The sequence below is a fragment of the Gobio gobio genome (assembly GCF_949357685.1).
Source record: "Gobio gobio genome assembly, chromosome: 10".
Classification (NCBI taxonomy): Eukaryota; Metazoa; Chordata; class Actinopteri; order Cypriniformes; family Gobionidae; genus Gobio; species Gobio gobio.
This window is the reverse complement of record NC_137116.1, coordinates 38,154,119-38,179,141: the sequence shown is the minus strand read 5'-3', so window position 1 is coordinate 38,179,141 and position 25,023 is coordinate 38,154,119. Positions and strand designations below refer to the sequence as shown.

The 25,023-nt window shown below is 37.8% G+C and overlaps 2 protein-coding genes across 3 annotated transcripts; both read right to left on the bottom strand.

Moving 5' to 3' along the window:
* Positions 1-1,803: 1,803 nt before the first annotated feature.
* Positions 1,804-15,804, bottom strand: klhl12 (kelch-like family member 12). 2 transcript variants are annotated; one of them, XM_079826947.1, is made up of 12 exons: positions 15,611-15,804; positions 14,573-14,811; positions 10,599-10,752; positions 6,336-6,553; positions 5,267-5,416; positions 5,024-5,138; positions 4,737-4,843; positions 4,415-4,610; positions 3,955-4,113; positions 3,653-3,751; positions 3,190-3,376; positions 1,804-2,495 (listed from the first exon to the last, which is right to left on the bottom strand). In XM_079826947.1, exons 2-12 carry the CDS (start codon positions 14,753-14,755, stop codon positions 2,369-2,371), a joined length of 1,695 nt encoding a protein of 564 aa, XP_079683073.1. In that variant the 5' UTR covers positions 14,756-14,811; positions 15,611-15,804; the 3' UTR covers positions 1,804-2,368. The 2 variants fall into 2 exon arrangements, with proteins under 2 accessions (XP_079683073.1, XP_079683074.1); XM_079826948.1 differs by having other exon boundaries at positions 4,737-4,881; positions 5,011-5,138; positions 15,611-15,793.
* A 764-nt stretch (positions 15,805-16,568) lies between these two features.
* adipor1b (adiponectin receptor 1b) lies at positions 16,569-24,316 on the bottom strand. Its single transcript, XM_079827073.1, has 8 exons — positions 24,021-24,316; positions 23,079-23,283; positions 22,652-22,771; positions 22,380-22,551; positions 21,439-21,625; positions 17,827-18,014; positions 17,550-17,743; positions 16,569-17,454 (listed from the first exon to the last, which is right to left on the bottom strand). The coding sequence occupies exons 2-8, from the start codon at positions 23,220-23,222 to the stop codon at positions 17,326-17,328; spliced, it is 1,134 nt and encodes a 377-aa protein (XP_079683199.1). The 5' UTR covers positions 23,223-23,283; positions 24,021-24,316; the 3' UTR covers positions 16,569-17,325.
* Between the last annotated feature and the right edge of the window lie 707 nt (positions 24,317-25,023).

Genomic DNA, 25,023 nt, shown 5'->3' with positions numbered 1-25,023 from the left:
TTTCTTGAATAAAAAATGGGACATGTTGCCAATTTGGGGATTTTGTCACCAAATTTTGCCACTTTCTCATTTTTGCTGCGACTTTTATTCATGTTTTGCAACAAGGAGCTATTTTGCCTATATTTAAATAAAATTACCGATTTTTTTTATTTGGGCAATTAAACTCTGGCTGGTTGGTACAGCCCTGTAGTATAACATAATACTACTATGACACACTCACACGTATGTTTACTGAGTGACAACTTAATGCACACTCCTGAAGGATATCCTTTGAAATAATTAATCAAATGTAAAATAAAATGTGTTCAAGTTCACATACACTACCAGTCAAAAGTTTGGAAACTGAACTATTTTGATTGTTTTTGAAAGAAGTCTCTTCTGCTCACCAAGGCTGCATTTATTTGATCCAAAATACAGCAAAAACAGTATTATTGTGAAATATTTGTACAATTAAAACTTAAAACAATTTAATGCAATTTATTTGTGATTCAAAGCTGAATTTTCAGCATAATAGTCATATGATCGTTCAGAAATCATTATAATATGCCAATTTGTTGCTCAAGAAACATTTATGATTACTATAAATGTTGAAAACAGTTTCAGTGTACAATTTTGTTTCAGGATAATTATTTAATGAATAGAAAGTTCAAAAGAACAGCATTTATCTGAAATATAAAGCTTTTGCAACATTATAAATGGGTGTCCCCCATTTCATTCATTCATAAAAAAAAAATAAAAAAAAACTTATGCATGCCTGTTTATACCTTATTTTGATATTTGGTGACTTTTTATGAAAAATTGAGTATTTTCAGAGGGAGGGGTTTGGCAACATTGGAACGCCCTCTCAAGTTAAAAGGCCCTCTCAAGTTAGAGCTTGTAAGCACACCATCGGAAGTGGGAAGTACGAAATTCCCGATAGCATGTGAAGGCAGCATAACAAGTATGTGGCCTTCAAGTGAGTTCTGAGCACATGAAGACTGAGCAGAGTTGTATTTACAAGTGGGAAACTCTGAATTTTAGATGATACACAAGTTGCTGAGTTGTGACGTTGGAAAGATTGGTCTAAACAAAATTTACAGATTAGTGAGCTGATTCATATTTTATTATAATTATAAATTCAGATGTAGATATTTGGGTTTATTGTTCAGTATAATTCTTCTGCTTCGTTTAGGCTACCTCTGTGTTGTTTCTGACTTGAATGCGTGATGTCACCATAATGAACATCTAAGGTTTGAGTTTCCCAGGTGTACTTGAAGGCAGCATTAGATACATATCGTCTCAACTTCCTGTTTCAGTAGGAAGTACGTCAGCACAATAAAGAAAACTGCAAATCTAACAATTTCAATGGGTCTTTAAACGTTTTATGAAATAATAGCAAATTCACTAGACAGTAATTCAAATATTTCTTTGTCATTTTGCCAGAGGGAGTGCAGCTACCATGGCAATATTCAGCAAGCGTGACTTGAGACTGATTTCTAGCATCTCCTATTTTAAAACAATCTCACAGGTAAGCTGATGATGTGAAACGTCTGTACAGGCTTCAGTTGTGTTACATGATAAACAGACTTTTCCTTTATTGTCTTTATCATGGAATCACTATTAAAACAGCATACCACATCAATGATATACTGCAGAACATCCACCATGCACGTCATCCTTCATTCATATTAATGGGTCAGTTTCCAGTATTTAACAAGACACTTTTCACTGAGAGGGCAAAGCTAAATTGACCCATGCATTCAGAGTCACACTACCAAACACTTACAACACCAGCACACTGGCTTCATGATATCTCGCTGATGGTTCTGTACATGACAGAAAAAAAATCCCTGGTGCATCAGGCACGTTGATAAAGGGTCGAGGAGCCCCAGCAACCAGAGTTGATGACGAAAATGTCATAACGGATATTACAGACAGGATCACACAAAGCACCTCTGCTGTCACATCCTGATAAATCTGACAATATTCTCTCCTTCAGGAAGGATTCAGTCACTTGGGCAGTAAGGCATACACATACTCGTCTCTTCTCGGAGACATTTTTGACACCAGTAGATTATTATATTGCACTTTAGAGGACATAACTGAGTGAATCTTACAAGTAATCAAAAATCGCAGAACTCTGTATGAAGAGGACAAAACATGGTGGTGAAACACACATGTTGACTGTATCATAAAGTTAGTGTTTTTCTTCCTCATTAAGGGAAAACAAGGACTGAGATCTCAGATGGCAAAAAAACGTAAATCCAAAGAGGAAAGGAGTCATAAAAAGGCTGGTAATGGGATCTGATGCTCCACTGAGCAGTGGAGCACAGATTCCAGCGTCCAGATGTCATTATAAAGCGCCTCCATGTCAGAAGAGTTTGTCTTCTCATTTTTCTCTAAGCACACAAACTCCTGCATCACAGCGTTGTGTTGCCATTGAAGTCACCACTTCCCAGCTGTCAATCACAGGGTCGTAACATTCAATGCTGCTGAGCAGCGAGTTCCCATCATATCTGCAGAAAGAACAGACGCAATATCAAAAGCAAAAGATTAAAAGGTTAGTTAACCCAAAAATGAAAATTCTGTCATTAATGACTTACCGTCATGTCGTTCGACACCCGTAAGACCTCCGTTCATCTTCGGAACTCAAATGAAGATTTTAGTTGAAATCCGATGGCTCAGAAAGGCCTCCATTGGCACAATGCACTTTACACTCTCAAGACCCATGAAAGGTACTAAAGACGTTGTTACAAAGTCCATTTCACTACAGTGGTTCTACAATAAGTTTATGAATCGACAAGAATAGTTTTTGTGCGCAAAAAAACCTAAATAACAACTTATATAGTGATGACCGATTTCAAAACACCGCATCATGAAGCTTTGAAGCGTTAGCGTGAGCGATTAGCGAAGCGTGAGATGTACTTTGTAATGACGTCTTTAGTACATTTTATGGGTCTTGAGAGTGTACAGTGCATTGTGCCAATGGAGGCCTTCCTGAGCCATCGGATTTCAACTTAAATATCTACATTTGTGTTCTGAAGATGAACGGAGGTCTTACGGGTGTTGAACGACATGACGGTAAGTAATTAATGACAGAATTTTCATTTTTGGGTGAACTAACGCTTTAAGTCATACATTTATTTTCTGGTCGTAACAACAGCACAAACACAAATGAGAACGGTTCAGTGTTCTACATTGACATCTTACCCTGCAATGGCATAAAGGCGGCCCCTTAGAACTGTGGCTCCTACGTAGCAGCGGGGTGTGGTCATATTGGCCACAGTGGTCCAATAGTCTGTGCGGATGTTGTACACCTCTACGGAAGACAGGTGGGCTGTGCCGTCAAACCCTCCGACAACATATATGTGATCATTCAGCAAAGCCACACCAGCCCCTGTAACACATAAATCAGGGTTTGTCAAATATTGTTTGATCTCAAAACTAATTTGAGAAAAACATATACTACCTTTCAAATGTTTTTTTTTTTTGTATATATGCAACACACACTATACAGAAATGTATATATATATATATATATATATATATATATATATATATATATATATATATATATATATATATATATATATATATATATATATATATTCACAAATATTTTAGGACGTAGGATATTATATTTAATGTGTTAAAAAGGAGACTGAGAGTGTACCTGAGCGTTTGTTGGCCATGGGAGTGACGCTGGTCCAGTGTCCTGTGTGAGGGTCATACCGCTCTACAGAATTCAGGATGTTCAGACCATCATAACCACCTGAAGTCACAACAACACAATGTTTACCATGTCTGAAAAGCTGCATGTCTATCTGAACATGACTGTGTCTAGCCTTTTGAGTCCCTGCCATTATCAACGCTAGTTAGGACTGTATTACTGGTTTCTCAGCACAAGAACACAAGAGGAAATGCCCATACTTTCCAGTCATATTCATTTACATTTAACAACTACTAAAACACTACCTAAACAGTAAATGAGGCCGCTTGCTACGACAAGTCCTGCTCCCTCTCTGGCAGTCTGCATATCTCCCAGCATGCTCCACTGGTCAATATTGGGGTCATAACGCTCCATGCTGGTGTGACGTCGACTACCATCGAATCCACCCGCAACATAGATCATATCTGTAAAAGAGAAGCTTTGCTCAACCAACTTACAAAAGAAAAGCGCTTCAGGCGATGTAGCCTAAGAACACTGTGTGAAGAAAATCATCCTGCTCTACATCCACAAAACCCACATAATTCAAACTCACTGAACTTGTTTTGTTGGGAGATTTAGTTTCAGTCTTATGTGAACTGTACTGCTGCATTCAATGCTCATGTACCTGAAAATGTTCATAAATGCAACCCATCTTGACCCAGAATCCAAAAGAAACCACTACGAATGTACAAGTAGGGGTTTTATTTCCCTATACAGAATAGGTACCTCCGAGGGTTGTAGCTCCAGCAAGGCCTCTGCGTACATTCATTGTGGCGACAGAGTACCAGACTCCATCTTCATCGGCTGTGTAGTCCAAACACTCAACCGAACTCAACCGCGATCGGCCGTCATAGCCACCGATAACGTAAACACGATCATTCAGGGCGACGGTAGCGACGTAGCGTCGCTTCCTTGCAATGTTCTGGAACATAAAAGATGTTTTGAGAGAAATCTCTTTGCCGTCTTTCCTCTCCTAAACAGACATGTTGGCTTCAGTTTGTCCACTGACACTGGGGAAATGTTTAATTAAATGGACAACATAACTCACAGGAAGAAAGCTCCATTCTCGAGTTTTGGGATCATACTTCTCAACAACGTCTATGGGTGATTGCTGGCTGCCAAATCCTCCGATAACCAACAGAACCTCTTTGGCACCTAAAACCCATCCAGTGTTAGAAAGTAGTTGTACGAGGCTTCACAAGAAAATCACAAACACGTTAAGACATGCAAAACTGATTCAGCGAAAGAGTGAACTGACATAATGAATGATATATTTTGAGGATTAATTAGAAGGATTTCAGGCCTAAATATTGAAAACACACAGAGGCATCAGACCGAGTCTCGCTTGGGTTCGAGGACTCTGCATCTCGCTGCGCAACTCTGGGCGGAGGTGAAACTTCTTTGCTTCGTCCACCAAATCTCGACATGGCAAACTGCAGCGTATTAATGGCTGAAACACAGATATGCAACATCATGCAATAATACACATAAAATAAAAACACAGGTGGGAACATCAAATTTTGCAACTGCAGCATCCTTTACATTCATACAGGCAGCGTGTATTGGGCAGAAGCTGACCTCTATGTCAATGACATCAGTGATGTATCGTGGGGTGAGCAGCGGCATGCGCACATACTCCAGTAGATCAGGCAGGTACGGCTCTCTCTCTTTTCTGTTGTGCTTCACCCAGTTAAGAACTGCCTCGAATACAGGCTCCTCTGAGTCAACCTACACATGTACAGTAACATTCAGATTTGTTGAGGCACAAACCTCAGTGGCAAAACTAACTTGTTGCTTCTAATTTTCATGGTTTAGATCTGTGACTTCAGCCTGCAACCATAAATGTAAGTCCAAACGTTGTAATTACACCTTCAGAATTAATGGACCGTGGTGAAAGATAAGAATTTAACAACACAAAATGTACTTGGTTTTTGTCTGAGATAGTCCATGTGTGCATAAAACAAGTCGAGGGGGTGTTACTGGTCTGCACTTGCGTTTTTACTTGTCTTTACTAATAAATAAAAAAACCACAAAAGAAAGACATTTCAAACTTATGGAGAAATATGGTACTCAAAACCAACCTGAACTGGTTCCTATGTGTACAACTCCAACCAGAAGAAATGTAAACTAATGTGTATGTTCTATAATAATATCTTTTTAAATTCGCTTGTGCCGTCAGAAATATTGTAATTACAAGTTTCAAGCACATAAATGACCAGGCAAAGTCATATATACAAAATGAATTCCGAATTCTAGATGATACACAAGTCTGTAGTGAATGGTAAAGAATGACTTTGCAAGTTGAATTTTACAGGCTGTATTTAGATCATTTTAAAGGGGTCATGTACGGAACAACTGGTAGACAACAAGTGTAAAGGTAATCACTCAACTTTCATGTTTTTCTTTATGCAACACAAACATTTAGGTACCATCTATTAATAAGTGATTGAAATTATAATTTTTTTGTCATTCGGAATTCAGATGTAGTAATTTGTGTATCCTTTTCACAATATAATTCATGACTACTTCCTTGTTATGTTTCCGACTTGAATGTGTGGCATTGTCGCAATAACTTAAAGGTACGAGTTTCCCAGGTGCACTTGAAGGCAGGGACTCATTCAGAATGAAAGAGAGCAGACAATCTCACCTGGATCTCATCACACTTGATGAGTTTTTCCACTTCATTCTGACTGAGCAGCATAAACTCTTCCTGTTGCACCACCTCAGCAAAATGCTTTTGTGAGAACAGTTCAGCAGCCTGCATCAAGTCCAGACAGTTGTGCGTTTCTGCAAAGTCTCTGATTCCCAGACAGTTTGATGGATCTAACTGACTATTAAGAAAATCACAGCAAGCCCTCTTCACACCTGTGAAGAACAAACACAAACACACACTAACATCCGTTTATTTGTGCATTAAAAACAGCAGAATAACATCCACTCAACAGGCAAATTGAATAAATGCATCAAGCTGATATGAAGACGCAAACTCAAACTCAAAGTTATACTGCTCAAAGTAACACAGAAGCTTAATCTGCCACCAGCATTTTTGACAGCAGGGTGTGTTGGGAGCAGGTGTTACCTGGGTGTCAAGCTACATTTTGTTTGTGCCAAACATAAACGTTTCAATTTCAGGACATAGAGCTCAACTTTCAAAAGCTTTTAGGTTTTTTCACAGGGATTTTTTGAGTTAGTTAGAGTGACCTACAGCCAATGAGAGCGCAAGATACAGGGCAGCAGGAACGGGAAGTTCGGGGAGGAGATATACACCAGAATATCAGTAGCCACGTTTACATGCGCCCTTTTTTTATCATTCCGCTTGAAAGATTCAGTGGACTGCTTACATGATAAACCGATTTGGTGTTTACATGTGCTGATGCTTTCAATCGGAATCATTTTGTGACATGCGCACACAGTTTGTTTGCCGCATCAGATTCGTAACGTTGCCAGTTATAGTAACTGCGACTTTCATGGATCAATATTTCTGTGTTGGTCATTTTTATATTTATTTTTCTGTGGGCGGACATGCAGTAGTTTAACCTCATTTATGTCCTATACAATGGCTATTTCAACCATAGACAGTAAAAGAAATAGACACAGCGACCCCATAGACTTCAACGCAGAAAAATGAAGTCAATTAGAAGCACTCACTTCCTGATGGCTGAGCGTACTGCGCAGCCTCAGACTGAGCTTGACGACGTAGATGTGACGTGAGCAACCTGTCTGACAGTTGTAAGTCTTCTAGTAGTTGTGCAAAGTGAAATCTGAATCACCGAATCTTGCAGAGACGGAGAGCGTAAGTAGGGGCAACTTTTGGTAAGTATTCTGACTAATTATTGTGTCATTTTGCATAGTATTTCTTTATTTTAAAATTGAATGCCAGTGCGCCATTTTAAGTTAATGCATCCTGTCTATACAGGAATATATGGTAATTTCTCTACTGCACGACTGGTTATGACGCAATCGTTAGCCTATTTTTACAAAAACAACTTCTACAGGGCGATAGTGTAAGATAAAAGGTAATGGAGCCTTTTATACATTGTCATGTTTCTTTAGAAATAAGCAATGGACAAATGGAGTCTTTAAACGCCTCAGATGTAAAGTCATTCGCTGTCTAAGTGACTCCAAATGAATGGGAGTCAATGGGATGCTGACAGCAGGTGATGGCTTGGTTAGCAATGGCTGCCCCTATGGAAGGTACGTTTTCCGGGTGTAGGATTACCCACTTGATTTCAACAGCTGTGAATGGACCCTTTTCACATTTTCGGGTTTCTCAGAGCGGAAGTCGTCATAGTTGGGTTAACTATTATAGTTGTTAACAAGCCTGTAGCACTCCTATCAGAAACTGAAGCCTCCGCGCCTTGATCGACCCCAGGTGGTTGGTCCCAGTATAGGTCATAACACCCACCCCTCTGTGTTTTCTAATGGACGCGAGACACACTATACAATCAAATTACTTCAAATAATTGTTTCCCAAAGTTAGTTTCTGTCATTGTAGGCAGTTTTTATCACAATGATTTCATCATGACGTCATGATTGACAGCTGAGATAGAGTGAAGTTGTCACTGAGGCACTAACATACTTTTTTCGGGATCTCTTTATTTCACACCGACATGATGAATTGTTCTTCATCTGCGAGAGTGTGGGTGGGCTTTTGATACCGCGTCTCTACCTTCAGCTCTCTACCGCATTAAAACACGTCATCAGTCTGTGAAAAGGGTCTATGATGAATGCGGACTCAAAATTAATTCAATTCATTTATTTTGAAAAACACAAAATTAACAAAATGCACCCAAATTATTAATAAAAACATAGGATATACGGTGAAACATGAATGAAAACATTCAAGACGTGCTCAGCATAATTACTAGTACGTTAGATAAATACTAAACGCATAGATATTTCAGACGATTAAGGAAAAATACCATTATCACAGAGGTATAAATATTAACAAAAGTTAATTAAAGTAGACTGTGGGTAATGTTACTTAACCAATTTGAAGTAGTTGTTGAACTTTTTTTTTAATATATAACTTACGAGAAACAGAGAGAAATGTCGACATATCCTCTCCAGCAACTTGAATGTTCCCCGTTGCCATGGCAACTCTCAGCAGCCACCAGGACTTATACAGTTTTATAAAAGCTATTTATTATTTGTTGTAAAGTGTAAGAATCGCCTCAGAAAAATTAATTCTTCTGTCAGGTGCAGTTGAAGCATGGGACAAACGCTGTCAAGATGAGATAGTGTAGCCAGGCAATGTCTGTGTCATTATTCCAACATTATGTTCATAACTTGTAACAAAATAAAAAGTTTAACACTTTAGAAAAATTTACTTCATGAAAAGGTTTATCCCACCCCTCTTAAACCGATTTCAATTTCAATTCAACTTTCCTCTCATCAACATTATAGCCTGGTGTGAGCGTGGCATGCACTCTTCAGTGATGGAGGTGCGTGCTGTATATCACGTCACAGAAGGACGTACATTCAAAGTAATCGGATCAGGTTGTTTACATGGTGGAATTTTTCGTTTGATCAGTTCATGAAAAGGTTTATCGCACCCCTCTTAAACCGAAAGGAACAGTGATCTGACGAGTTTGTCCTGACGTGCAGTGTGAACTCGGCTTTGTGAACTCGGCACTTCACAAAGCGCACATGAGCATTTGAAATTGAAAGCAGCCTACAGTCAGTAAGTTTCATATTTTTAATATATAAGCCCACAGCATTCCAAATGATATAAATGACGCCTTCATTGATCATTCGTAAAGAAAATACAGGCGGACATGACCGCACACTGCAAAGCGTGCGTTTCCCACACCGCATATCCTGTGCAATGAAAAAGTCCTTGTAATTCGCTTCAACCTTTCCGAACTTTATAAAAGATATTTTATGGAATGTTCATGTGGTCTGTGTGTGTGTGTGTGTGTGTGTGTGTGTGTGTGTGTGAGGAATTGGAAGCAAGCAGAATACGGGTGTTGCTAAAGCACACGCATCTGCGGTCAAAAACTAAGTTCAGAATTGATAATGAAATTCTATGAATCGATCCAGAATCGTTGGAGAGAAATCACAATGCATCGATTTTTTCTCCCACCCCTAGTGCTCGGTCCGATCCAATTTTTAAAAAAAATTGCTTACTGCACCTTTAAAGATACGTCTGTTAATGTTTTCTAAAAATGGCAAAATCTGTCTTTTGTTTTTTTTCTATTGTGGAGACAGACACAAATTGAATAAAAAAAACAGAGATCAATCAAATTCTTCTCTAATCTTTATCTTCAGCAGCTGAGCTGTAATAGCAGGTCTCTGGCAATAATTGCACCCTGATATCATGCAGGTTTGTGCTTGTGTTTGTCTGCTTTATAATTAAGAGTCTCAGTGACTCCCTATCATGCTCTGATCTCAGCAAGCATGCAATGTTCATTCCATCATAACAGAAAAACAATCAAATCATGCAGAATATTGTTTTTTTAAATGCCACATGTAAAATCATATACATCACAGGTAAAAAAATAAATAAAATAAGATTAATAAGAATAATAAGAATTTCTTTATTTAGATGTGCTGATCTTGTTTTTCACTTTAAGCACATATAAAAATGGATAAACGTTGTATTGCTGGACGATGACATCATTGTTTCGCAGAACTGCTTTAAATTTGAAATGAACTAACGTTAATTTAATAATTGATGATCTTTACAATGGAACTGAATCAACACTGACTTCAGCTGAACAACAGCCGAAATGCATCATTTTCCTGTTATCAGTGTAAAGCTGCTTTGAAAAAAATCTGTATTGTATAAAGCGCTATATAAATAAATATGACCTGTAATCAGCTCTCAAACATGAAATGGGTTTGTTAATGTTAGAATCCAATAACAAAGAAACAACAATGTGAGCTGGGCTGGTTTGTGAGTTTGTACCTTTAAGCTGCAGGAGACAGGCAGCGGGCAGCAGCTCCTGAACGTTTTCTACAGTAACCAGCACCGTCTCGGTGTAAACAAAATCCAGCAGGATCTCCATGGTGGACGCTGTGAGGCCCTGAATGTCCACAAAGGACTTCCCTTTTTCAGCAAGCTATAGAGTAACAAGAAAATAGACTGACATTAAAAAAGGCTGCCTTTTCTTTTTACAAGCACATTTAAATCAAAACACAACTTAAACTGTAAATTAAAAAATGATGCATTCTTAGGGATTTATTCACACTTTAGGCAAAGCTGTCACACGTTTTTTTACACTGTTGATTTCCTTCCCTTTGTCTGGGGAAAAAAAACTGACCAATAAGAAATAGGCCAGCTTTCCGGAACCAGCATTTCTGATTGAGAGTACAAAACAAAAGCTACAACTGTAACAAATAACCAAAACAAAAATAAGTGATAAGGACATCAAATGCATATTTCTACCCTAATATATCACCACAGCTATAATATTATCATTATAGACTGCTGCAGGGATGGCGCACTTTGTAGGCAAAAACAAGTTAGTCCTGAAGTCCTTTGTCCTGAAGTCAATAGCTTTTTTTTTTGGATAAATGCCTGAAATAAGGTATTTAGTGAACACAAGCTCAAAATATTTTCACGTTTTATTCTATGACATTAGTAATAACACCTTGAGCTTTTACGCGTAGATGAATAGGACTACAGAGGCTGTCAGGTACATTAAACGTCATCAGCTGAACAAAATGTGTATGAATTATAAAGTTCAAATTAAAATAATAATTATATATAATATATATATATATATATATATATATATATATATATATATATATATATATATATATATATATATATATATATATATATATATATATATATATATATATATATATATATTCCATTCTTTGTTTTCAAGAACATAAATTGCTTTAAATATTACATTACGTCAGGTTTTCCCATACTGGGCTTTGTGAGTATAACGAAGAGCTATTAAGTAATTAAATCATAAAAATGTAAATAAATAATTGTAAAATAAAAACAATCAAAATAAAACATTTACTAAAGATACTAAATATTTTTTATTATTATTAACTAAATTTTATTATTGACCTTACTTACTAACTTAAAATATCAGGCCGTATTATAAATGTATGTAAATGTAAATATAAATATATGTAAATATATTAGGGCAAATAGGTTCAGCTGACAATAAAGTTGGGGAATCCCAGCATTGCATTAGCCTGGCTCCGCCCTTCTACATACTTCCGCTCAATTTTCATTTTCTTTAAGTACTCCGTCTGGGACTGCAGTATATTCTCTGGTTTTCTCCGGTCAAATTTTAACCGGTCCAATCAGCGAACAGAGGGAGTGGCTGAGAACAATGACGTTGATGTCGTGCGCTATTTTGAGATGACATACGTCACGACCAAACGTTAGCGATGGGTTATGGCAGATCCAGAGTGGCTCTGGGCAGATGCAATAGTTTTAAACTTCAACAGAGTACCCGCCTTCAAGGAAGTAAACACTTGTCAATGGAGAGTGGCCAGACTCTCGGTACAAATGAAATGTACGAGAGTCTGGTAGGACCAGACTAGCATTGCATGTAAATAATGAAAGACTTGAATTTGTACATTTTAATGTGAAAGACAAAAGCCTTCCAGATACAGTAATACAAGGTTGAATGACTCACTGAGTTATAATTCAAATAATGATTTTGTTTGTCAGGAGTTGATTAGATTTGAAATGTTCCAATGTTGAGAAAACGCTTGACCTGTGATCAAATGCTGTTCTCAGTTTTCAGTGATAGGACTAGTGACTAGTGGCTGGTCTGTGTGTGCAATTCCACCAAACCTGGAAGACCTTATGAATGTATACAAGCAGTAGACTTTGTCTTTTACAGAAAGAAAAGTGTAAAATATTATGAATAATTTAATGCCAATGCAAACATATAGGCCCGGTTTCACAGACAGGGCTAAGATTAAGCCAGGACTAGGCCTTGGTTAAATTAAGACAATTAAGTAGCTTTTATAAATGTGCCTTCAAAAAACATTACTGGTGTGCATCTTGAGACAAAACAATGACACTGACCTATTTTAAGACTACTTAAAATTTGCCAGCACAAGTAGTAATCAGTTAAAACAGCTAAATAATGCATTTTAGTCTGGGACTAGCTTAAGTCTTGTCTGTGAAACCGGGCAGTAATCATGTAATCAATAGAAAAGTAACTGTAGTCAGAGTAGGAGTATTTTCAAATGTAATATAATCTAAATTAAAGCTGCCAGCAGCGATGAAAGGGCCCTTGCACCCAGGGACACCTCCACCCAGTGGCCCTGTGTGGAAAAACAGTGAATAGTGGGTGACGTGCATTTAAGCGGGTGAATAAAGGAGAAAATGACACTTCAATGTGCCACCCTTCCTGCAGCCAGCAGGTGGCACTTTGACAATAACTGGATATTTCCATGTAGATGTCTTCAGGTCAGGACTATTATCCTGTGAAGTTTAAGGCAGATCGGACATTGTATGCCTGAGTTACAACAACTTCCTGCTTCGTGGTGTTAATCGCATACATTAGCACTTAGCCAAGGGGTTTTGCATTATTTAAAGTGTTTCTAGCATGTTTGGTACTTCGTGGCATATTTAAAATGCGTTTCAGGGAGTGAACTACAGTGTAAAGCGTGCCATTTCCTGTTGCCCACAGGTGGCTCTATGACTGTAACTGAATATTGGCATGTAGATGTCTTGAGGTTTGGGGCAGATTGGACATTGTATGCCTGACTTACAACAACTTCCTGTTTCATGGTGAAACACCAAGACTTTTTCAGGCTGCCACGGACACTCCCTTCAAGGAAAACTCAAGATCTTCACAATTTAATGTAGGGCTGTAACGATGTGACCAAAAATAAAAATCTTGATTAATTGAACATTTTACCTTGATTACGATTAAAGGGATAGTTCGCCCAAAAACGAAAATGTTATGTTTTTCTGCTTACCCTTAAGGCATCAATTGTCCAGATTAATTGTCCAGCCCTAATTTAACGTCGCAAAGGCCTTTAGATTAGACATACCAAATTTGATGATGATCCGATTAAATCTCTAGGAGGATTTTGTTAAAGTACAAAATCTGGAAATGGCAAAAACTGCAAAAATCTTGCAGAGAAAATTTAAAATATCCCACTTCCTGTTGGGTTTCAGATTTTGCTCCAAGGGACATTTTTTGTAGGTATTGGGCTGTTACATGCTTGTATGTGAAATGCAGTGCGAGCGGCGCTTAATTAAAAATTATTGCAGGTGACACTGCCATTTTGCTATGCCTAATTCTAAAACCTATATCAGGCATACATTTTCGCCACTTCTGACGTGTGAGTTTTCGAGCATGTTTAGGCCCTCAAAAATCTCGGAGAAGAAGAATAATAGACCGAGCAAACCTCACACCATCAGTGCTCGGGCCCTAATTAAAATTTTTGGAATCTGATTACATAATCCAGATTACATGTAATCAAATATTGCCCAGCACTGATCCCTATATTATGCTATAAAACAATTTCTCTTACATTGTACAACATTATCATCAATCAGTTGGCATCTAGCTTGAATGCATGTGTCGTGTTCACTCTAGTAGCACTGAACCAGCTTCAACATATCTGAGAATAAGAGACTGCCTGGCTGCACCTCCTACTGTGAAGGAGCAGAATTGCAACAAAGTTAGAGCCAATTTTTTTTATATGGATATTTGGTGGACAGAGGCCAGGAAATGTTGAAGAATGCCGGCTAACTTGCACGTCAGGACCCCAAAGGAGGTTATTTTAATACAATCATACTCAAATGAAGGCTTTTCATTGACATTCGGGTAGGTCTTTATAGTTTTTAGACATAAATTGTGAAGAGACCGCTCCAGCTAAGACCACAGTCTGTTCTGTAACATGCGAGGGTTGAGTGTGGATATAGAGGGTGTTTGTTACCTCACTGGTGAACATGGCACAGAAATAATCACTGCAGGCTGCCAACACAATGCGGTGGGCCGGGAAATCTGTGCCCTCCACCCTCAGAGTGATGTCACACAGCGTGTTGCTCTTTCTTAGGGCGTTCATGGCATTCAAAATGGATTTGGCGTGTGAATTGGTCATGATGTCCTTGGGCGCCATGACGACAGGGGGTGGGGTGGAGTGACAAAGCCTCAGGCACTGCAGGATGATGATTTCTGCAGGACACACCAATCAGTGACCACTTTGTACCAACACAGCCGATCCCAAATACACAAAAAAAAAAATCCAAACTCGTATTACTTTCTTTCTTCGGTGGAACATAAAGGAAGACATTTCGAAGAATGTCGGTAACTAAAAAGTTTTAGTTCCCACTAACTTTCATTGTATGGACAAAAAATACAATGAAAGTCAATGGGAACCAAAACTGTTTGGTTACCGACATTCTTCAAAATATCTTATTTCAAGATAAACCAGAAAGAAAGTTTGGAAAGACATAAGGGTAGGTAAATGATGACAGGATTTTTATTATTGAGTGGACTATCCCTTTAAGATCAGATCGTTAGTGTCCATTTTTTGTATCTGTATTAGCTCAGAAATTGGCAGCTGTATGTTGACATTTGTAGAGAAAGTTACTTTCAAGGATTAACCAAAAAAATCTGTCTCAATGAAACAGCTCACTGCACATTCTTTAGGATACATTAATCTTTCCATCAGCATCTTAGAAAGAAACACATTCTGAAACATAATACAGCAATGTAAATATATAAACAGTAAAATATTTTAGAAAATGTGTACATAGATGTAGGCTGATGGACATTACGCCTGAGTGTTACTACAGACGGAAAACAGGACTCGTTTCTTCGTATTTATTATTTTCTTCGTATAAATTCATCTAAGTGTTGGTGTGAACAGGTGAGAGTTTTAAGTCTGACAGAGGTGATATGAGGCTACATGCTAAGGCTAACTAAAAACGAATGCTAACCCACACACATAAACATCTTTATGTGAACTCACAGCGTACAGCCGATCCACCAGAGAAAAGAAACGGACCAGGACTGGATGACAGCACACGGCGGTCTATTTAGACATCTGCTGGCACCCCTAACAGGGAGACCCTCGCAGGTGTGAACTGGATTATTTTACTCTAGCAATGAAAAGAACAGCGCTCACGTGTGCGCGCATCCCCAGCAAAACACTGCGACGTCACCAGCGCGCGTGCGCTGTCAGCGGCTATGCGCACTGAAAGAATTGTGCTCGCGCGTTTTGTAATAATGTAATCTCAAACACATTCCGACATTCATTTGATAACCTAATTAAAAAATCATTCGTTTTTTGATAAAACGTTATAATTTGTTTAAAAAATATACGGTTTTATAAAACAGCGCAATAGGAAGTACCGTCAGACAAAGTGGGCCGTTTTACGTAGTTAAAAAATACTACAACTAAAGAACTACAACTACCACAAAGATGGAACTGTGTATGATTTGTAGATCAAAACTCTAAAGTCTCTTCATGTAATGTAAACCACAGACCTCAATGGAAACACTTTCACATGGCTCCCAGTCCCAGCGGGCTACAAACTGAACAGCTAGAGCTTTATATAATAATTTTAAGTAAAAAGTAGTCATGAAATCTTTTGACAAACAGAATATATTGCTATAACATGGCTGAGGGTGATTTGTAGTTCAAGTTGGGCTTAAATGACACAGTGTGGTGCTAGTTTTGGGCAATGCCATGTAAGTATTTTCATGAAGAACCCATAGGAAATCTAATTTATCCTTTTAGTGTTGTTATTGTTAACTAAGCTATTAGAAATAGTTTTCAGTTATTGAAATAAAGCTGAAATTAAATTGAAATTACTCAAACTATATAGAAAAAACCTAACACTAATCAAAATGATAAAAGCACATAATATTATTAAAACTAAAATATAAATTAATTCAAACTGAAAATATAAAAATAAACACTAATTCAAATGACAGTATAAATATATTGTCCTTGAACAACTGACCTTAAATAAAGTCATGTATAACACAAAATCCTCTTTCATATGCTAAAATGACATTATATTTATATTTTAAAAAAGCCTATTAATGATCAAAGCAAGTATTTCTTGGTGTTTTTATCTTTATTCTGCTCTTTTTAAATATCTTGACTTCTATGATTTCCAAAACCAATACAAGTATTTTGGACTGAAACCCTGATTCACTCAAACAAAAGATAAAATTGCACGTGTCCCAATGTGAATCCCACTGCCGAAGCTCTGGGTCATTCCAGGTCAAAAGTTAATAAATGATCATGCAAACATGTTTGAGAAAACTGAGAACTAAACATGTTCATGTGTGTTTTCCCTAAAATTCTTACAAAGTACAGAACCACGAACAGGAAATGAAACCTTAGATTATCTCAGTAGATCAGAAAACTGTCAGGGAAAAAAAAGTGTTGGAGGAGGTAGTGTCTCTTAAGACCTCTGTAATGCTTTATGACTCATTCCAGTGATTTACAATAAATGCTGTGCTGTACTGAAATAGTAAAGAACAATATAAACACAAGACTACCTCATTTATCAATAATTTTACGCATCTTAACAAATAAACGTCTTATTTAAATATATGTTAAAATCCCTCAGAGATTATACAAATCTTTAAATCATTATGACGGGTCCAGGTTCATTGTTAAGTGAGCAGGCACCGGCCAAAGTTCAAGCGATTTGTTTTTTGTTTCGTTTTTTACAGCAGAGTGTCATCTGTGCAGCCTCCTTCCAGACCATAGCGGAATTCCTGCAGGTTTGAGATTCCATAAAAATGGACAAACGCCGCTGCGACAACCAGCACATGGAATATCTGATGAGACTGAAACTGAGGAAGTAAAACAGATCGAGACCATGAGTATACTTGCATGAACATTACGCTACTTTACAGTACCACATGCAACAAAAATTCCCGAGCCGTACCCAGATGTCACATCTTCCAGGAAAGTAGCGTTCAGGAATCCGTGCTGCATACAGTGCTGCTCCACTGACGTACATGGCACCCATCAGATAGAACCAGCCCAACTGACCCACTGTTGTTGCCTTCACAAAACCCTCTGCAATGGTGAAATGCATTGTGGGAATGAGTCCACTCAGACCGAGGCCCAGGAAAACACCTGTAGATGGGGAAATGTTTTTAACAAACATCTCAAATCAATCATGAAGGTGGTACATTTCGAGGAGCAGGTTACTGTGTTACCTGCACGTGTGCACCGGTGGCGAGGGGTGGCGAATCGGTCCACCTGGGCCACTATGATAGCAGCGACGCCCAGCACACATACAACAGATAGATAGATTAGCCGCGGCTGAGGCGAGCAGTAAAACGAGTAGTACAGCCATGGAACGAATGAGCCCATAATCAACAAAGCGATACCAGAGTAATCCAACCTAGGGACATAAAAAATACACTGCAGTTACTGAAGATAATGCACGTATGTAATATGCCTACACACATACAGTACCGGTCAAAAGTTTGGAAACATTACTATTTTTGATGTTTTAAGAAGTCTCTTATTCTCATCAAGCCTATATTTATTTGATCAAAAATACAGAAAAAAAACAGTAATACTGTGAAATATTATTACAATTTAAAATGTTTAATATACTTTAAAATATAATTTATTTCTGTGATGCAAAGCTGAATTTTCACCAGCCATTACTCCAGTTTTCAGTGTCGCATGATCCTTTAGAAATCATTCTAATATGCTGATTAATTATCAATGTTTGAAACAGTTGTGCTGCTTAGTATTTTTTAACCCATGTTACTTTTTTCAGGATTCTTCGATGAATAAAAAGTTAAGGGGGAGGGGGGGGGTTTGAAACACCCAGTTTCAGTCAATCTCATGTCAATCTTGAGTGCCTATGGAGTAGTATTGCATCCTTCATATCTCCAAAAAGTCTTTAGTTTTATTATATTTATAAAAGAAAGATACACTGTACCGAGTCTTTCCGAAAAAAAAACAGAGCGGCTGGAGGCGTATTGTGTGGGCGAAGCTAAAGAATGAGTAGCGTGCGCAGCTATTGCGTTGAGAACTTCTGAAAGCTCTGACATCCTTAAACGTGGAAAAAAAAAACTTTATCCTAAATAAACCATTGAGATCAATCAGATTTAGCCATACATATACACTCACCTAAAGGATTATTAGGAACACCATAAATACTGTGTTTGACCCCCTTTCGCCTTCAAAACTGCCTTAATTCTACGTGGCATTGATTCAACAAGGTGCTGAAAGCATTCTTTAGAAATGTGGCCCATATTGATAGGATAGCATCTTGCAGTTGATGGAGATTTGTGGGATGCACATCCAGGGCACGAAGCTCCCGTTCCACCACGTCCCAAAGATGCTCCATTGGGTTGAGATCTGGTGACTGTGGGGGCCATTTTAGTACAGTGAACTCATTGTCATGTTCAAGAAACCAATTTGAAATGATTCAAGCTTTGTGACATGGTGCATTATCCTGCTGGAAATAGCCATCAGAGGATGGGTACATGATGGTCATTAAGGGATGGACAGGGTCAGAAATAATGCTCAGGTAGGCCATGGCATTTAAACGATGCCCAATTGGCACTAAGGGGCCTAAAGTGTGCCAAGAAAACCTCCCCCACATCATTACACCACCACCACCAGCCTGCACTGTGGTAACAAGGCATGATGGATCCATGTTCTCATTCTGTTTACGCCAAATTCTGACTCTACCATCTGAATGTCTCAACAGAAATCGAGACTCATCAGACCAGGCAACCTTTTTCCAGTCTTCAACGGTCCAATTTTGGTGAGCTTGTGCAAATTGTAGCCTCTTTTTCCTATTTGTAGTGGAGATGAGTGGTACCCGGTGGGGTCTTCTGCTGTTGTAGCCCATCCGCCTCAAGGTTGTGCATGTTGTGGCTTCACAAATGCTTTGCTGCATAACTCGGTTGTAACGAGTGGTTATTTCAGTCAAAGTTGCTCTTCTATCAGCTTGAATCAGTCGGCACATTCTCCTCTGACCTCTAGCATCAACAGGGCATTTTCGCCCACAGGACTGCCCTATACTGGATGTTTTTCCCTTTTCACACCATTCTTTGTAAACCCTAGAAATGGTTGTGCGTGAAAATCCCAGTAACTGAGCAGATTGTGAAATACTCAGACCGGCCCGTCTGGTACCAACAACCATGCCACGCTCAAAATTGCTTAAATCACCTTTCTTTCCCATTCTGACATTCAGTTTGGAATTCAGGAGATTGTCTTGACCAGGACCACACCCCTAAATGCATTGAAGCAACTGCCATGTGATTGGTTGATTAGAAAATTGCAATAATGAGAAATTGTACAGGTGTTCCTAATAATCCTTTAGGTGAGTGTATGATCCAGAATCAGATCTAGAGGCTGAAATTGAACAGGAGAAGCAGCAAGACGACTACAGCAGGATGTCTCAATGGTATGTACTGTAACTTATATACTTGCTTAGCGGCTTGTCATGCTCGTGAGTTTTACAACATTTTTGTGTGTTTACTCATGGTTTATGAGGACATAATTTGGTTTATGGACTGTATGTGATTTAATGTTATCAATAGCAAGCGGAACGGCTTTGCATGTCAGACTAGTGCGTGTTTACATAGAAAAACAATGGAATAATAGCGCATTTGAATGAACGAGTCGATAGCTAACAACACAAAGACATTTGAAGCAGTTTTACTCACTGCCTGCTTCCAACGCACGACCGTGAACCTTAATCGCTGGGACTGCTCCATCTTTCAGCATTAGACGAGCTACAAATCCGGAGTTTAACTGTACCTTGTTTATAAACCATCATCACTGAAATTCAGGGAACAAACTAAAACACTTGCACAACTCCGTTGCTGCTCCGGAAAAACTAACTCCATCCACTGTCCCATTAAAGCTGGGTTCTTTGGAAAGCTGTGCAGGGTTGTCTTGCCCTGACAACCAAAAACACACATCTTTGGTGACATTGTTGATTTCGTGAAGTCCTGTGACTGCAGCGCAGCCGGCTTCCCTAAAGCGTTTGCTCTCTTGCTCTAGTCGCGCGCGCGCACCCTTCCGGGAGAAGAGCCCGTACAAGGTCTATCTGACGTCAGATAGACCCATACTCGGAAAAAAAATTCTGAAACTTATGAGAAACCGGAAGGAGTATTTTTGGCACAGAAATACTCCATCAAACGTCCAACTTTTTAAAAAAAACTTTGTCCATGTTTAGGATGGGAATCCAAGTCTTTAACAGTGTAAAAAGCTCAGTATGAATGAAACAGCATTTCACCCCACTTTAAAAAAAGAACGACATTTATTTAAAAAACAAATCTTTTGTAACAATATACACTACCATTCAAACGTTTTTTGGAAAGAAATTAATACTTTTATTCAGCAAGGATGTGTTAAATTGATAATATTTATATTGTTAGAAAAGTTGTATTTTGAATAAATGGTGTTCTTTTTACTTTTTATTCATCAATGAATCCTGAAAAAAGTATCACAGATTTCAAATAAAATGTTGTGCAGCACAACCGTTTCCCACATTGATAAAAACTGAGTATCAAATCAGCATATTAGAATGATTTCTGAAGGATCATGTGACACTGCAGACTTGGAGTAATGGCTGGTGAAAATTCAGCTTTGCATCACAGAAATAAATTATATTTTAATGTATATTAAAATAGAAAAACATTATTTTAAATTGTAATTATATTATTTCACATTACTATTTTTACTGTATTTTTGATTAAATAAATGCAGGCTTTTTGAAAATAAGTTTCAAAAACAGCAAAAATAGTAATGTTTCCAAACTACAGTAGAACATAAAAACCGGTGTCACTTACTTGGAGAAAGTTCTGGAGACCTTTTCCGAGTGGCAGTAGACGGTGTGAAAAAGCCATGAGAAGCACAAACAAAGCACTGCACCCAGGAAGAACATCCCAAACACCACCTTCTCCTGCACGGGCGCCATAAATGACACATTCGGCCGCAGCATTGTCAGTGTGCCCAAGCACAGGAACAGAATTAGGCCTGTAGGGAGACATAGTGATAGCTTAATTAGCCTCCAAAATGACTCACCAGAACCATAATTACAGGTTTGACACTTTAAAAGTCAAAGTGGTGTGTTTTTTGTCATCCTCAGGGCAATGATTCACACATATCAACTGATCACATTACAAATATCATACAATTTATCTTGCAAGTTCCAGAAGTTGTGGAACATCTTTCTTAAAACGCCACTGGGGTTATAAGGCGTACACAACTGTTCAAAAGTTTGTGATCAGTAAGATTTTTTTTTTGAAAGAAAAGAATACTTTTATTCAGCAAGGACAGTAATTAGAGTAAAGACTTCTATAATGTTACAAAAGATTTCTATTTCAAATAAGCCCTTTTCTTTTGAACTTTCTATTCATCAAGGATCCCTGAAAACATTCATAATAATAATGTTGCATGAGCAGCAAATCAGCATATTAAAATGATTTCTGAAGGATAATATGATACTAAAGTTATTATGCTGAAAATTCAGCCGTCAACACAGGAATCAAATACATTTGAAAATATATTAAAATAGAAATCAGTTATTCTGTGATTATATTTTTATAATATTGCTGTTTTTACTGTATTGTTATCAAATAAATGCAGCCTTGGTGAGCATAAGATTTAACATTTAGTTAAATTCAAATCTCTGTCTCTTGAACTTTTCAAAAGATGGTTGTTGTAATGTTTTACTTTTGTTTATTTTTTGCATTATTATGTCACAATGTCTAATATCAAAAGCACAGACCCAGCAGGTGTGTCCAGATGTTTCCAGTTTCTGTGTGAATCCTAAAGATGCTCCCAAAACAAGCACGGAATGACGGCATGGGTGGCCGGTGTCCATGCAGCAAGTAATCATTGTCCTTCAGCCAATCGGGGAGGAGATGGTATGGAATAACTCGCCAACGTCCTTCCCATACCTAGTAATGGTAAGAGTTTGCTTTAATACAAACATCTCAGACTAGAAATAGGCCACATTTATGTTACAACACTTTTGGGACATTTAAGGATGAACATCACCTTGTGTACAAACTCCTCCATCTTCTCCATGGCATGGTGTGCCTGCATGGGCAGTGTAACCACCCGCAAACCTTCCTCTTCCTCTTCCTCTTCATCCTCCTCAGGAAACGCTGATGCACCCTGAAAAAACAATCATGCTTTTAGTTAACTGTAGGTGTTCTTGCCTCCTACTATCTACTGAATTTACACTACCGTTCAAAAGTTTGAGGTTAGTAAGATTTGTTTTTGAAAGTCTCTTATGCTCAGTGAGATATTGTAATATTGTGAAATATAATTGTAATAAAATAACACGTCATTTATTCCTGTGATGGCAAAGCTGAATTTGATGAATGTAAAGTGCAAAACCACAGCATTTATTTGAAATAGAAATCTAAAAATGTCTTTACTGTCACTTTTGATCAATTGAATGTCTTTTCTCGCTACTCACTGTGGATTTCTCTGCATTGTCTGGAGATGTCAACAGCGGCCCAAGCTCAGCGAGCTCCGCATTCTCCATTTTCTCCTCATCATCAGAGGTGCGCCGCTCGGCATCACTGTTGGAGCCGCAGTCACCATGGTGACACGTTGTCATGGGGAGACAAACCTAAAACTCCCCAGAGTTTCTACCTTGTCCAACAGTTCACAATCGGAGTCTGATGATGACAACATAAAATGCATACATTAGAGAGTTTTGACATAAATTAATGTCACAATGCATACAGATGTAGTCAAGACAGACTTATAGGTTTCAAAATATGTATTCTTTGCATATCAATAACTAATTAATTAATCAATCAACTTGAAGTATATTACATAAATTAGCGACATGATGAGCAAAAGCCTCAACATCAATTCCAGTGTGGGGTCTTAAGTTAAATTCTGAAACTGATTTGTGTCAGTAAAATCAATATTAGGACTATCGGTTTTAACTTGAACTATATTAGTGTTATCCTATGAATGATCAGCTGTTTTTCTGCTCAGATCTGGTCAGACTGGACAGGCTGCTCCAGTTTTCCATAACCGTCAAAGGTTTACATCCTGTTAACTTAGCATGCTTACAGGCTAACCAAACGAATAATCACACATTAAAAGGGAAAAAGATCACGTTTTCGAATTCTCGCGTCTAGCAACGTTATGCTAAACGTGTTTGTTTATGTGTTATGTGTGTCAGTGTTATGTGTGTGCTGTATTATTATACTGCGTGTAACGTCGTTGTTGTGACTGAACTGAATCAAATTAGCCGAACCGGACAACATTAGCCTGCATGCTAATACACTTCCCTATCGTCTGATTTGATCATTATTTACATAACACAAGGCTGCTATCATCACAACAGATTATATTATTATAGAGCGGGCAATAATATAACATTTCAGTGTTCATACGTTACCTGGCTGGACAGGCTGTCAGGTCGGTTCATGGGAGTTTTACAGCTGCAGCTTGCCGGGCGGTCGCTATGAGCCTCTATAGACCTGTAGAACCAGTCGGTTCAGTTCAGTAGCAAATTATAACAAAGATAAATAAATTAACATAAATTAAAACAGTCTGATACACAGTCTGCTATATCAGCACGCGGAGACAGCAAGTGGATGCACGTTCTGTCTGTCAGAGAGAGAGAGAGAAGAACACGTAATACCGTAACCGGGTGACTTTGACCCATTCAAGCCGTTTTAACATTTAATCCTTAAAACGTAGCTACTAGTAGGCCTATCTATTTTCATGATATAGCCTACTTATTTTTTTAGATACTAGTATCTATTTCTTAGGTAAGTACTTATTCATTACCTAGTAACTTTTTTCAAAGATACTTACTTGGATACTATTCTTATTTATTAGATAGGCTACTCATTAATTAGATACTAGTACTTATTAAATACAAGTAGCCTACTTTTTCATTAGATTCTAGTATACTACTTATTTCAATAGGTGCTAAATATTGTTACTAGTTAGTAACACATTTTAAAAAAAAATTTCAATTGACTTCTAGGGATCTGTCAGTCAGATATTCACTTTTCAGTTTTGACTAGTATATTCCAGTTGTGACTAGTAGGCTTACATTTTTATTATTTATTATATACTATTTATTCACATACTTCTTATTTATTAGATACTCGTACATATTAAATATAGTACTTATTCATTAGATATTCGTACATAATAAATAGATGTAGTACTTATTCATTAGATACTAGAACTTATTGTCACAGGAGATTGCTACTTTTTGGAGAATATTTATAATTCCTTGAAATAAAAAGTAATGAATATAAATCTGCGATTAGGTGGTGGATAAAGATATTAAGAGATGAACTTAACCCATTTTAAAGCCATTTTAGACCAATATGATTTTTTTTATTTTATTTTATTTTTTACTTCAACTGGTTTGGGAAAAACAA

What these genes read in the sequence shown, in the direction of transcription:
- klhl12 (XM_079826948.1), bottom strand. Translation starts at nt 14,755, where the DNA reads ATGGCGCCCAAGGACATCATGACCAATTCACACGCCAAATCCATTTTG. An exon ending in GAGAATGGAGCTTTCTTCCT is followed by an intron (nt 4,611 to 4,736) that starts GTGAGTTATGTT and finishes TTTATGTTCCAG; the next exon opens with AACATTGCAAGGAAGCGACG. An exon ending in TGGAGCTACAACCCTCGGAG is followed by an intron (nt 4,114 to 4,414) that starts GTACCTATTCTG and finishes TCTCTTTTACAG; the next exon opens with ATATGATCTATGTTGCGGGT.
- adipor1b (XM_079827073.1), bottom strand. Translation starts at nt 23,222, where the DNA reads ATGACAACGTGTCACCATGGTGACTGCGGCTCCAACAGTGATGCCGAG. An exon ending in TGGAGGAGTTTGTACACAAG is followed by an intron (nt 22,552 to 22,651) that starts GTGATGTTCATC and finishes TACCATTACTAG; the next exon opens with GTATGGGAAGGACGTTGGCG. An exon ending in CTGGAAGATGTGACATCTGG is followed by an intron (nt 17,455 to 17,549) that starts GTACGGCTCGGG and finishes TTACTTCCTCAG; the next exon opens with TTTCAGTCTCATCAGATATT.